The sequence below is a fragment of the Archocentrus centrarchus genome, chromosome 6 (assembly GCF_007364275.1).
Source record: "Archocentrus centrarchus isolate MPI-CPG fArcCen1 chromosome 6, fArcCen1, whole genome shotgun sequence".
In the NCBI taxonomy this organism is placed as follows: domain Eukaryota; kingdom Metazoa; phylum Chordata; class Actinopteri; order Cichliformes; family Cichlidae; genus Archocentrus; species Archocentrus centrarchus.
In genome coordinates this window covers 11,015,934-11,030,000 of record NC_044351.1, presented here as the reverse complement: position 1 = coordinate 11,030,000, position 14,067 = coordinate 11,015,934, and the positions used below count along the sequence as shown (strand labels likewise).

The window sequence follows — 14,067 nt, the reverse complement described above, 5'->3', positions numbered from 1 at the left end:
GCACATCTAAAATCAATTCCATGGCTGTATTACAAAATTATTATTTATTATTATATTTTAGAAATAGTTTGTTGGGTAAATAAAAGGTAACTACCATTTCAAACCATCTCAACTTTTTACAGCCGGCGCGCTTGGACTACCACGTCATCGTTCAGCTGGCTCAGTGCGCCTGCGCTGTAAGCTTCATTCGCGGAAGTGGGTAGGACTGACAACAGAAGCGATAGGGAAGAGTTTGTTGGTAACTCCACCTTTAGAGAAGATTTAAAAAACACTTCGCAGCCTTTTCAAAATGTCGGAATTTGATAGCAACCCGTTCGCAGATCCTGTCAGCGAAAACCCTTTCAATGTAAGTGTATGAATTTACATTTTAACGCACATATCAGGCGGTGGTGGTTAGGAGGTAGCCAGCACGCCAGGAAACTTGTCGGGTGGATGTCGGGGCGGGACCTACGCCTCTGATGATGGCAGCCATTTGGCAGAAACTGTGTGATGGACAGGTTTTTAACCAACCAGCTGGCTTTTTTAAGGGGGGAAAGAAGGCGGGGTACGCTGCGAATTCAGTTGCAGGAAGTTAAATTGTAGCCAACTAGAAATGTGTGTCAAACATTTTTAAGCCGTAGTACCGCTGATATTCTTCCGTTTGAAAATTATTCGTATTATTGTGTGCATTTCTAAAGTCTTACACGCGATTTGATATAGCAAGTTGTTGAATCCGGATAACTTATCTACACACAGCTGACCTGCTGTGTTAGCAGGCCAGATGTGAGTGGGTATAGGGAGGGCCTTCCTCCACTTTAACATATTATAGTGGGTGACTTAAAAAATAAGGTGTTTCTTTGTGTGCGCTGGAACTATATAAAGTAATTTTTTATCAGATTCACTGTGATAAAACCCGATAGAAATTGTCTTTATGTGCACATGGATAAATGTTCAAAGATGGTGAGAGTAAGTGTTAAGTTATGTTTTTTTATAGATTTTTTTTATTTTGTTCCCCTCCACAAAAGGGGGTCAATAACATAAAAAAAACAAAGCAAAACATAGGTGTTGGCCAAACTGTATATTCATTAACATTTGTCTTGGCTGTTTAAAAAAACAGGCCTTGGCACCTTGAGGGCTAACCTATGAAGAAAGTTCAACACAGCCTGGCTTTCTTTATGTTAAGGAGCTTGACAACAGCGTTGGTTATCAACTTTCTCTCTTAAGCTGGGCTTTATGCTTCAGGCTGTTTCACGCATCATGATCCCATCATGAGCACAAAATGATCCCTGTGAGTGCCACCTACGCCAGAGACATTATCTGCTGACGATGGTAAAGTAAAATGATAATTTATAAAGAGCAAAAAAAGTATAACTATAAAATGCAGCAGTGTTGCAAATAAGAGAGTAATCTGGTGATTTAGCGCACAGAGTGGTGAACGTTGAAAGCACTCGCTGTATTTCTAATGGGACAGGTGCACATTAGAAATCTGAATCTTTAAGCTGGATATATTTAAACATTAAATGTTACTGTCCCATAGCCTAATAAACGATGTGGAAATCACTTTAGTTTGTTGAAAGTGAAATGAATTTTATTGATTAAACAGTTTTTTTAATGTATATTCTATGTTCTAGTAGCTGCACTTCCAGCAGTGTAAAAGAGACTTAGCAGCAGATTAGAATCAAGTATAAAAACATTATTTTTTTGCATTACCAACTGAATTTATGCACATTTCAGTGACACTGCACTGTTGAAACTTTACAGCAGGGCAGCCGATTCTTCCAGTGGATTTTTATCTGAAACTGAACAGGTTAATGTGTTCAGCCTAAGTTACCAAGGTGATTTGGCCAGGTTAAAAAAAAGAGCCACTTTCGTGACACAGGAAGCGATGACGTAGCTCGGTAACCCATTAATCTTGCTTTCTGGTGTGCTCAGGAGGTAGAATAGGTTGCCAGTCATCAGGCCAGTGGTTTGATCCCTGGCACCTTCAGTCCACATATCAAAGTGTCCTTGGGCGAGATACTGACCCCCCAAAGCAATAGAAGTCATAGAATAAAGTCTTTGTGTGTGCGTGTGTGTGCGAGAGAGAAAGTAGGGATGTGGCTTATAGTCTTGAAGTGCTTTGAGTGCTCAGTAAGAATAGAAAATCACTATAAAAGCACCAGTCTATGACTTAATATTACGCTTGGCAAGAAAAGGAGTGAAAGAAGAATAGTTGGCAGAGAAGTGGCGGCAGTTACGGAAATTCTGACACTGTTTAATCCCAAATGTAAGTTAAGCTCCAAAAACCTAGTTTTCCCTACATCATTGTGTCTCAAACCTCCTTGCCTTGTAAATTCCCTCATCTTTACAGTTTGACAACAGATCCTTCAGTTTTTAACACACAAACAAGTGTCAAACCCAAGAACTGGTAGAACATTAATTTTTTTTTTTTTTAAAGTTAACCATTATTTTTTGTTGGTTATTTATTTTTTGTACTTGTATACACACATGCAAAGGAACAGTCCTTTCATATCAAGCTTTTTCTTTCAAGGAAACCTTTGGAGTCTGGTTATGTCACACTTCATATGTTTGTTTTTTTTTTCCTATTTGTTAGTTTTTTCTCAATGATATGAGCTATAGTAACCTAGTTTTCTGCAGTAGTCATAAAGCTGTTTATGTTCTCCAGCTTTCCTTTCCTTATGCAGTATGAAGTTGATAAATTTAAAAATTTGCAGGCTGAACCCATCATAACTGATTGAATTGGATTTAAATGCAACCTAAAAGGTAAATAGAAATGTAGCCAATTAATCACAATGGATTACTCATGGTGATTAATGGTAAATTGCTCCTACCACACTCCAAATCAAAATTAAGAACTTGTGGAAACTATTCTATTTACGACTTGAGTGACATTAGATAGCACAGGCACTTTTACAGTATTCCAGAGTTGCACTTTTATTATCTCAGGTGCTCAGTAGGTTTGACGTCAGTGGGGACCTGTTTGTTTGATGGGTGGAGAAGTGGCTAGATAAATACCTTAGTAGCAGCTGGTATACAATATGTACTCTAAAAAGCTGTTATATTTATAGAGGCTTGCAGTCTTTGGTTATAATAAATATTTAAAATGTTGCTAACCTTTGAAAGAGTCGAAGGATTTAAAAAAAAAAAAAAAAAATTAAAACTGGACTGATTTCAGATTGTAGTTGAACCTGTGGGACTTTTTCCCTCTCAGTCATCTACATCGGGCCTTTCTGAGCATAAAACTGTATAATTTGTAGCACTGTGTGGCTGCAATGTAAAAACCCTCCTGAGTGGTAGTAACACCCAGCTGCTGTTTTGAAAGTCACACCTAGTCAATCAGCAGTTATCAGAACACGTCCTGTTTCCTGGTACAGAGACATGTAAGTTACAGTATTATTTTTATATTAAAATATGTAATTTTTGCATGTTACTAATATATAGTGGATATTTATATCATTATATATGGAAAGATGCTCTTTTGCTGCTGTTTTGAACATGCTGCCCTCTTGTTTTGGCTCGTCCAGCTTAGTTTTCATTTCAGAGATGATTTGAGTTTCGTGTCATTAGTTTCTTTATTCACTGCTGTTGGTTTTGTGTCATCAAAGGATGTATAATAAGCCACACCTCACTTTTCACTGAGCATGATATGATTTTTTTAACCTGTGCATGAGGTAAACATGTTTTGCATAATAGGCTTTGAGTAACCCCCCAGGCAACTTAGGTTTAAAGGTTTATTTGGTTCACCTTTTCCCCTTTATACTGCCAACTGTTACTCATCTCATTCAGATGTCCCTCTGTTGCCAGCTGGGAATCTTTACAGGTGTGTCAACTGCACGTAATAGCGAGCTCACTCTTATCACACAGCTAGTGGGTGACAACTGTGGTCATGTGAGGTCCTCGTTATGTCCACCTTTTAAAGGAGGGATTGATTTGTCCCAGATTGTTGAAGTAATTCTGGAAGCTGTTACTGTGTCATAACAAACTAAACTTACTGTTTTGCTTAGTTTTTTTTTTATCGCCAGTTGAGTTTACAAATTTGCAGATGCAAGTTTTCTCAAGACCACATTGCAATCCAGCATTAATGAAGCTCATATGTTCCAGCGTAAACACCTGATTATTTGTTAATATGTGTTTAGGCAAGATATTTAGATAAGTATGACATTTGTAGATTGTTATGAGATGTTTATTTATGTGTGCCAGTCTGGGATTATCTCTGAAACATTCTCAGAGAAACTTGCAGCAGTTTCTGGTTCTTACAGAACATCACAAGCTGTTGAGTTACATTAATACCTTTATAAAGAACGTTACATTGTACCACATGGCAAGGTGCACACCATCATTAAACTGTATATGAAAGATAAATATAGCCTCTGTCATATAACACTCTGATTTCTCCATTTTAAATATTGGCATTGTGGCTGCTGCCATGTTGGTATTTTGTAGCCAGAAGTGGCCAAATTTAGCCCAGAGTGTGGTAAGTTAGCAGCTATTGATATAATTGCTAAACAGGCAAGGTGAGCAGGCCTAGCAGACTGCTGCCAAGTATAGCTCAGCAGTCGTGGCCCTAAATTTAAATCTTGATAATATCCAAATTGATATATCTGCTATGGGTTATAACAAAAATTCACACACTGTACATATGTAATGAAGAGAGAAATTAGCTATAAAGACTATAAATCCCTGGGAGAGTTGTCATGAAGTGCATCTGGTGTGAAAATCTGTGCCATATTAAGTATTGAGGTAGTTGGGCTGAGGTTTAAACAACCTGACTAAACAGTTTGAGTTTGTGACTAATTAAATTGTATTTTTTCCTGCTTAGAGGGATGAAAGGCCTGATTTTAAAAACCTGACACACAAAAAAGATTTGGCGTGTTAGTACGGTGTCGAGATGCCACAAGCAGCCAAAACGGCTTCAGTGCATCTCATCATTGTCTGGCGCAGACGTCTCACGTGCTTCACAAATGTAATTATTTATTTATTTATAACGCTTGCTGAACTATTCAGAGGTCATTTCTCCACTCGTTTCTGTCAAACCATTCCCACTGTCAACTGTCAACTAATCCACTGTTTTAGTTTATAAACTATTATAAAATACTTAAAACGTCTTTTTTTTTTTTGGTCCAACCCCCCCAAAAAATATCAGGTTCCTGATATTTTTCTGATATCAGGTTTTGTCAAATTTTTATATCGGGTCTTTTTGTTAAAGAAGGTTTTGTTGTATCTCATTTGAAAAATTAAGAGCTTTAGGTTGTGCTTGATAGTTTAATTCCTCCATAAAAAAGTTAATTGGGGGAAGAAAATTATGTATTGGAAACTTGCAGTAAGTAATTCAAAGCATTTTTTTTTTTACCTCTTTGAAGAGCTTTGAGAAAAATCTATAATTATCAATAATCTATATTGTGTCGATGTGTGTAAAATGTATTTAAAAGTAATTGAACTTTGATTGAATTTATCAGGGCTCAAGTCTTGCCTTGCTTTTCTCAGACTTGTGAAAATAAGCAGTTGCCTCTCATATTATAGAGAACAGTTAAACCAATAGTGAAGTCATTTAATGATTACCAGTGGAGGAACCAGGAACTTCAGCGGTTATTGCGTCATAGTTGGTTGTTATTGTACTTCACTTTATGACTTGGTCAAAGCATGATGCCAGATTTCATAATCTGGGCTTTCTTTTTGTTCAGTGTTTCAGGAAATGACAAAACTACTAAAAGAGAGTTTTTCTGGAGAGAAAATAAAGAGCACTAAATAATTTTCTTGGTTGTAGATTTCAAGTCAAGTACCTCTGAATAAACGTTCTTGTTAGACAGTTCTGTCCAATTGAACCATGTAATTGCATTTACCTCTCTTAGCAGCTTACCAAACGTGGTACAAGAAGTCACTTTTGCATTAGTGTCTTTGAGCACTTACACTCGTTTCTGCAGCTTTTGGCTAAAAAGATCTGAAATAGTCCCAAGCCATCATCAGAGACAGAAATAAGATTAAAGAGTGTCTTCAGATTTTCAGGTGATTTTCAGGTGACTAAAGATGATTAACATTTTTTTGTTGTTCTCCAGGATCCCTCTGTCACTCAGGTGACCAAATCCAACACAGAACCAGTTGACCAGTACAACCCTTTCTCTGCTCAAACCAATGTAAGACCACTGAAAACTCTTTTTTTTTTTTTTTTTTGGCACTTTCTCTAATTTTGTTGGTTTTCAAACCCATTTGATGGGTGTCATCTTTATGCCTCACCTTGTTTCAGTTCATGTCTCCATTCCTTTTTTCTTCTTATTCTTGAATTCCTCTTCTTCTGCCCCTTGTTGCATTTTTCTTTGTCTTTTACTGGCCTCATTGTCCCATCGTTTTATTTGAATCTTTTCTTTGCTTATTATTGTCTTTCAGGCTGGACTGGCTGCTCACACCATTCCTGCCTCCACGTCTCCTGCTGTGCTACAGCCATCTACAGAACCTAGTCCACAGGTGAGAACTTACACTGTCTTTGCCAAACCCACCGGCTTGGAAACAAAACAAAACATTTTTGAGAGACACTCAGCCAACTGTAGAAGAGCACTGGATCTAAACCACAGGAGCAAGTACAGCAAGACCATTTTTTGAATTGTGTGAAAGCACCTTAAAAAAAAGCAAATTGAGGCAAGGAGTCAGTGTACTAAGTGCTGAGCCCCTTGCATAAATAATTGTAGACATTATGCTAGGTCCAAATGGTCTCTTAATAGTGCCTTCCTGTGGTGGTGCGTTCACAGGAACTCAACAACTCTTGACGAGTAGATGTTATTTAGTGACAGTATGAATGCATGTGTGCCTCGGCATTTTGGCTTATCTTCTGGAATGCACTGGGCACAAAAGGTTTGGAAACCACTGAGATAGAGTACTTCCCTAAGTCCTGATCCTACTTACCCTGCTTGTGTTTAATTAGCACTGATATTTTTACACAGGGTGCAGCTTTTTATTTTAGGCAAAGCCAGGACAAATTAAATATAGAACATAGTAAATTTAGAGGCAAAAAATTAAATGAAATATTATGAAGTACAGCACGGGCACCACGGTGAAATGATGTTTAATGCTGTTACCTCACAGCAAGAAGGTCCTGGGTTCAAATCCACCATCTGGCCGGGGCCTTTCTGCCAGGAGTTTGCATGTTCTCCTTGTGTCTGTGTGGGTTCTCTCTGGGCAGTGGGGTTAGGTTAGTTGATCTAAATTGCCCATAGGTGTGAATGTGAGAGTGAATGGTTGTCTGTCTCTCTGTGTTAGCCCTGAGACAGACTGGCGACCTGTCCAGAGTGTATGGCAGCTGAGATAGGCTCCAGCCCCCCCCGTGACCCTGAATTGGATGGATGGATGGATGCATGAAATATAGATGTGTTGATATCTCCTGCATTGTTCCAATCAACATAAATATTAAAATGCATTTAAAATTTTTGAATGTGCTTTCTAAAATAAGTGGTTTTATCTAAAGGGCAAGACATCACTTCAGTCTCCAAGTGATGGCTCTTACCTGAAGAAGTGTGGATCCTGCACAAACATCTACTCAGTTTACACATTAGAATGAAGCCCTTTGTTTTATCCTGTAAATATTCATGAATAGCAGAACAGATTACCTGTGTACTTCCTTTTCCTGCCAAGTCAGAGATCAGATATGGTAATGATGGGTTGTCTGAAATGGCTCGCAGTGACTCAACACTAGGTGTTATAAATACCGCAACTACAATGCTTATACGGGAAGTGAATAATTTTTGCACTGTTTCCTTGCTATTTGCACAAAATATGAATCTCCTGACAGTTGCACAGATAATTTTTCATTTCTAATGTGGTGGTAAATGAAGCGTTTCCTCCTTTTTCAGGCAACTGCTGCAGCAGCTCAGGCCAACCTGCTGAGGCAGCAGGAGGAGCTGGAGAGAAAAGCTGCCGAGCTGGACCGCAGAGAGCAGGAGCTACAGAGCCGAGGCCCGACAGGTCATTAAAGACACAAGCTCTCCTGCCTGCGGTGGTTTCAGAGGCAGCGCAGCTTACTGATACAGGAAAACAATTTGCAACGTGTGCATTATGTACCAGAGAGGAATATAAAACTACATCCTTCCACACAGCAGCTTTTATTTTTATTTTTTTAATGCGCTGATATCCACATTAACAGGACTGCAAGGGGCCATAACATTAATATTAAACTCATTATATTTAATTACAAACTGTGCAGGTCACTCTGGGGTATTTGTATTACGCTTTAGCTTGAATTTTTGTGGCCACTATGCACACTTATTACACCATTCTGGTGATACAAATTAAATAGTGGTGGAAAATTTTTAGTTTGACTGTTTGTTTGACTTTGTGAGGTTTTTCGCTCAGAGTGGATATTTTGGGGTGACCGTGCACACATCTGGTCTGTGTGTAGTTAAGGGAATGAGTCTGTGTAAGGTAAACCTTTATTTAAAAATTGCTGAACATTTTTTTATTATCCTGCTTCTAATTTTCCTTTGTGGGATTGTTAGAAATTTAAACATGTTCATTTTTTAACTTGCCATTATTTTGTACATATAAGAGTGATTTGTGCATATGTTTCTGCATGAGGAGACTGATGCATGCAGATGCTTACATCAGTTTATGTGAACAATGCAGTATAGTGCATTAGTCCAGAGCCAAGGCAGTATCATTATGCTGGGGGAGGAGTGCTGCTGTACATTAACTCCCACACACTTGAGTAAATGGGGCAGCTGAATGTGTCAGTATTTTAAAAATAACCACCTGTTGTTAAACTTTGTCTGTGGTCATATCCTCTACTATTTTGTATTGATGACTTGCTAAGTTGATGTTGTCTCTTGACTTCACAGGTAAAGAGAACAACTGGCCTCCACTTCCAAAGTTCTTCCCCATCAAACCATGTTTTTACCAGGACTTCTCAGAGGAAATCCCCCCAGAGTCCCAGAGAGTCTGCAAGATGATGTACTACCTCTGGATGTGTAAGCATGTTACATTTTTAGGGGGAATTAGGGGTCTATACTCTGAAATCAATGTTAAAATGTAGGTTAAAATCTCTCATTTACAACACGAGTTGATGTGGAAGAAAGAACTGCCACCTCACGGTAGGGAAAAACACTCCAGCTGTTTTTTGTTTTTTTTTCTCCCTGTATCTGTATATATGATGCTAAAATGATTAATATAATACGATCACTGACACTCTCCTCTGTTTTCCTCAGTCAACTGTGTGACTCTGTTCCTCAACCTTCTGGCATGCCTGGCTTACTTCACCACTTCTTCAAGCAATGGTGTGGATTTTGGCCTCTCCATTCTCTGGTTCATCCTCTTCGCTCCCTGCTCCTTCCTCTGCTGGTACCGACCCGTCTACAAGGCCTTCAAGTGAGTCCCCCTTCACTGTAGCCTTTGTGTCACATTACACATAAAATCATGTTAGCTTTTCGAACATTCACTTCCAAAACATATTTTGTATGAATAAAAAATAAAAATTCACCTGCAAATTCCACTTAAAGTTTCGATCAGCTGCTGTGAACAGAAAGACAAACGTTTAATGACCTTGATGGTTTTTATGACAGCGATCACGCGGGCATGCTCATCATACTCATCTCTAATCACATGTAACACAGACAGATTTATTAGTTTTGCCTTGTCACAGTGCATACTCCATGCATTACATTTATATTATAGCTTTGCCAAGGTAGATACTCTTACTTCAGACACATCTATTAAATTCATATGAGTGTACACTCCAAGTTTCCCCTCAGATAAATATGTTTTCTAAGTCTGAAAGTTTAATGGATGCTTTGCTTTCTCTTTGTTTAGGACCGACAGCTCCTTCAGCTTCTTCTTCTTCTTCTTTGTGTTTTTTTGCCAAGTGGTGATCTTCATCATCCAGTCAGTAGGCATACCCCACTGGGGCAACAGGTAAGTCACATAGGTCTGATTTTTCAAATAAAATATTCAGTTGTTTGGATGGCAGCTTTTTTTTTTCTTTTTTTTTGAATAATAACCATTTTCTTTATTAAAAGATTTACTGTATTACAAAAGAAGGAAGAAAGATAAATAATAAATAAATAATAAACATCAAGGCATTCGAAAAAGTCCACAGGCAAATAGTCAGCATAACAGAGCACATAAGGCACTAACAACCCAACCCCCCCACCCCCACCCCCACCCCATAGAGTAAAAAGGATTCTTAAACATAAATGAGACAAATGGAACGTGTATAAATTAGTTAAACTGAAAGATGCAGACGCAGGGACACACACGCATATACATACACACATCCCTGTATACACTCACATGCCTACACAAGCATACGCTAATGCACACTGTCTACATACACTTCCACACACATACACATATGCATAAAGACCCATACACACCTACATACATATACCTATGTATATCTGGTTAAATAAAGCTTACATTGATGCACCATTCTATTGTTAGCTTTAGTTAATTTTGGAAGTTTTAAAAACAATTTTTAAACATCAGAAATGACACTAAGTACCTTTAAGTTCAAGTTCAAACATTCTATATTTGACCAGAAATTTTGACTGAGTAATTTGTCAATTAATGATCATTTCTGTATCCGCCGAGAGCACATGAACAGATAATAAAATAACCAGTTTCACAGGGATGTTCCAGTTCTGATCATGTTTTTCTGGCTGACTGAAAGAAGCGTTCTGTGTGCTTGTGATTCTGTGTTGTAAATAATTTGGCCCATCAGCTGCCATCCTCTCTTTTCTCTTTCCTTCATTTTCTACAATGTTTCGTCTCTTCTGACGGAAACTTTCCATTCTTCAGCCTCTAGCTTGCCGCCTATCTGTCTGCTGGTAACGCTGTAAGTTTCTGCTGCTCGCTATCTGCTAACTCACAATTTCCTTGTTCACTTTTCCATAATTTAAGTGTATTTTGGTTTTACGTTAAACTGCAGTGACATGTCCTTTACTGTGAAACTAGTGATAGCCTTTTCCATTTGTTGTTTAATTTTTTACCTTAATTTGTGTTGGCTGTGTTTGCCTTGTTTGTGTTTTACGTCTGAATATTGTGATGACTATTGATGATAAATTAGTTAAACAAGTAAAAAGGAGAATAAGAAAACGGCAGCAAACGAGGGCACTCCGTTTAAATGTTTTTTAATTATTTATTTGTAACACATTCTTCTTCTTTCGTTAGATTTAATATAGCAGAATACATGTGCTGTATTTACCTGCATAGAAATTCTTCAGTCTTTTGAAAATAATCTTAAGTTTCACAAATGGTATTCATGAGATCATCTAAAACTGTTTGTTGTGCACTTTGTTGGCTGCAGTGGTTGGATCTCTGCATTCAGTATCATCGGTTCAAATAAGGCCGTGGGAATCATCATGATCATAGTGGCCATTCTGTTCACTTTGTGCGCTGTGATGTCTGTCATCCTGCTCAAAATGGTAAGAGTTGTTTCACTTTTCTGAACTACTTTTCTTAACTGCTCGGCTGGAGCCTATCCAGCTGTCATAGGGCAAGAAGGGGGGGGGGGGGGTGGTACACCATAGGCAAGTTACCAGTGTGCTGTGGGGCTGACACGGAGACAGACAACCATTCACACTCACATTGATACCTACGGCCAATTTAGAAATGCCAGTCATGTCTCTAGACTGTGGGAGGAAACTGGAGAGAAAACCCACACAAGAGTGGGAATAACATGCAAACTCCCCACACAAAGGCCCCAGCTGGCCAGGGGACGCCCCCTATGGAAAGGTGTGGGGTTACCTGCTCCAGCCCTAACGATAAGCTTTATCAAAAAGAAAAGTTTGAAGTTTAATCATAAAATTAGAGATTGTCTGTCTCCTGGGAGCTGGTTCCACAGGAGACAGGTCTGATAGCTGAGGGCTCTGCCTCCTCTAGGAACCACAAGTAAGCCTGCAGTTTGACAGTGAAGGGCTCGGGTTGGGAGAATATGGTAGTATGAGGTATTTAAGATGGTCTGTGGTGCCTGATTTAATCCTGCAGTCATTCAGACTGACTTTCATTCAGTTCTGGATATAACAGGGAGCCAATGAAGAGAGGCTAATATGGGAGAAATATGATCTCTCCTTCTACTCCCTGTCAATACTCGTGCTGCAGCGTTTTGATCAGCTAAAGGCTTTTCAAAGAGATCCATGTGTAACAAAAGCACAGACTATTTTTCAGCATCCTCTGAGACAAGAGAATTGTGCTGTGTGTCACTATCTGTCATTACTGTGACCCAGAACGGCAATTTCCTCACAATTTCTTCCTCCTCAGGTCCACGGCATGTACCGACGCACCGGAGCCAGTTTCCAGAAGGCGCAGCAGGAGTTTTCACAGGGCGTCTTCACCAATAAAACCTTCCAAACTGTTGCTTCTGGAGCAGCCTCCTCTGCTGCCCAGGGAGCCTTCCAGGCAAACAACTAATGGTAGCTTGAGCTACACTGAGCTCTTTTAACAGGTCAAGGTCTGTATGTTATCAAGTCTGGATAATTAACTAGCCGAAAAAAATCAGATGCCAGGCACCAATCTAGAAGTGCTTTGTCATCCTGCCTTTTGAAGGCAGTGACCAGATTTCTGGAAAGTAATAATCTGACCTCATAATGTACAGACCTTGAGCCACGTGAGGCTACGTTGTTAGCCTCCCACCTTCACCATCAGCATTTCCCCACATCACCTTTCACTTGCCACTTCAGTGTGTCCCCTGCAGAGTGACATCATGTGTGTGGGTGTAAAAAAAAGCAGAGGAGGGGAAAGTGCAAACTGGAGTGTAAAGCATGAAGTTGACTCATTGCTATTTCAGCATGTCTTGTATATAGAATATAAATATTTTATATTTCTTGTGAGTGCAGTGAACTTGTGGGCCTCCACACTGATGCTAGATGCTGTAATATAAATACGATGAAGTGTTTGTCATTGATTGACATTTATTTTGTCCCAGAAGCATTTTTCTGAGGAAGAAATGTGACATAAATTAAATCTGTGTAGCTTTAAAGTTTTGGATATTCCTCAGATGTCATTGCGCATAATTACTTAAACCTGGAGTCAGCGCTACTTGGGATTTAGCTAATGATTTCTGCATGAACATCAAATCTACAGAGGAAACCAGAGTGTTTTGCTTCACGTCAATTCATGCTTGTAAACAGCAGTTTAAATCTGTTTGAATTTAGTGGACAGAGATTAAATCGTCCTTTCATTTCAGCCGAATAGTCTTCTGAACTGGTAATTTTTAAAAAATGTTATCAGTGTCACATTAATTTTTTAAGCAGCTTCAGCTATGTCCTCTCACTCTTGCCTTGTTCAAGAGTTGTTTCTAAGGAAACCAGAGCAGTACTGAACATAAAAATGGATAAAATAATTTAACTTTCTCCCAAGTAGATTACATTTCATATAGTTTTCTTTAATGGACTGAGTCAATCCAGTCTAGAGTCTCTTCTTTTGATTTACTAACATTTAATGCAGGAAGGCTGTTAGAAAGTTTGTCACAAAATCTTTTCAAACATGACTCTCCAGTGTGAATATTTAACAACAATCAGAAAATGGCTCAGCTCATTTTCATTTTTGAGAAATTGGAAATGTATGTGGTTCGAGTTTATACCAAAGCAGTGTGAATATGCCACGTTTTATCTTCCTAAGCACAGATCCGGTTTCTCACCATTACCAGTACACAGCTGCAGTATTTTCATTTCTTCTCGGAAATGCTTGAACATCTATCTCTGCAAGATGACCACTGAGCTCTAAATTATTTTCTTGCTGGTGTATATTTTCTACCTGATTTTGTGTATTAAAAAGCATGCATATGTGTGTGTTTATTGATTGTACTGTTTTGAAAACGTCAGCTTGGATGTAACATATTCCTAAATGATAAGTGCAAATTTAGACGATTCTTTTTGTGATGTTCCTGCAACACATTATGACCTGATTGGAGGTTTGAGCTTATTTGCATGATGTAAAGAAGCGTATAAAGTCACACATTTCTGGATACTGATTTTTGAATATAACATCTAATAAAATGCTTTGCTTTCATTTAAGACTGTAGTTGTTTTCCTTACTACCAAAGTTAGATTTTTTTTTGTTTTGGGGAAATTTGGAAGATTCTCCACATGCGTGACCTCTGCTCAGGTTCCTACA

The 14,067-nt window shown here is 38.6% G+C and overlaps 1 protein-coding gene across 1 annotated transcript; it reads left to right on the top strand.

Moving 5' to 3' along the window:
- The first annotated feature begins 196 nt into the window (after positions 1 to 196).
- On the top strand, positions 197 to 13,962 carry scamp2 (secretory carrier membrane protein 2). The gene is made up of 9 exons (XM_030731238.1): positions 197 to 346; positions 6,033 to 6,110; positions 6,361 to 6,438; positions 7,818 to 7,929; positions 8,799 to 8,927; positions 9,165 to 9,324; positions 9,766 to 9,867; positions 11,261 to 11,378; positions 12,214 to 13,962. Exons 1-9 carry the CDS (start codon positions 290 to 292, stop codon positions 12,361 to 12,363), a joined length of 984 nt encoding a protein of 327 aa, XP_030587098.1. The 5' UTR covers positions 197 to 289; the 3' UTR covers positions 12,364 to 13,962.
- Positions 13,963 to 14,067: the final 105 nt, after the last annotated feature.

Excerpts from the sequence above, each read along its gene's own strand:
- scamp2 (XM_030731238.1), top strand. The coding sequence starts at position 290 with ATGTCGGAATTTGATAGCAACCCGTTCGCAGATCCTGTCAGCGAAAAC. Across the intron at positions 6,111-6,360 it reads CTTTCTCTGCTCAAACCAAT|GCTGGACTGGCTGCTCACAC; the intron begins GTAAGACCACTG and ends ATTGTCTTTCAG. Across the intron at positions 7,930-8,798 it reads ACAGAGCCGAGGCCCGACAG|GTAAAGAGAACAACTGGCCT; the intron begins GTCATTAAAGAC and ends TTGACTTCACAG.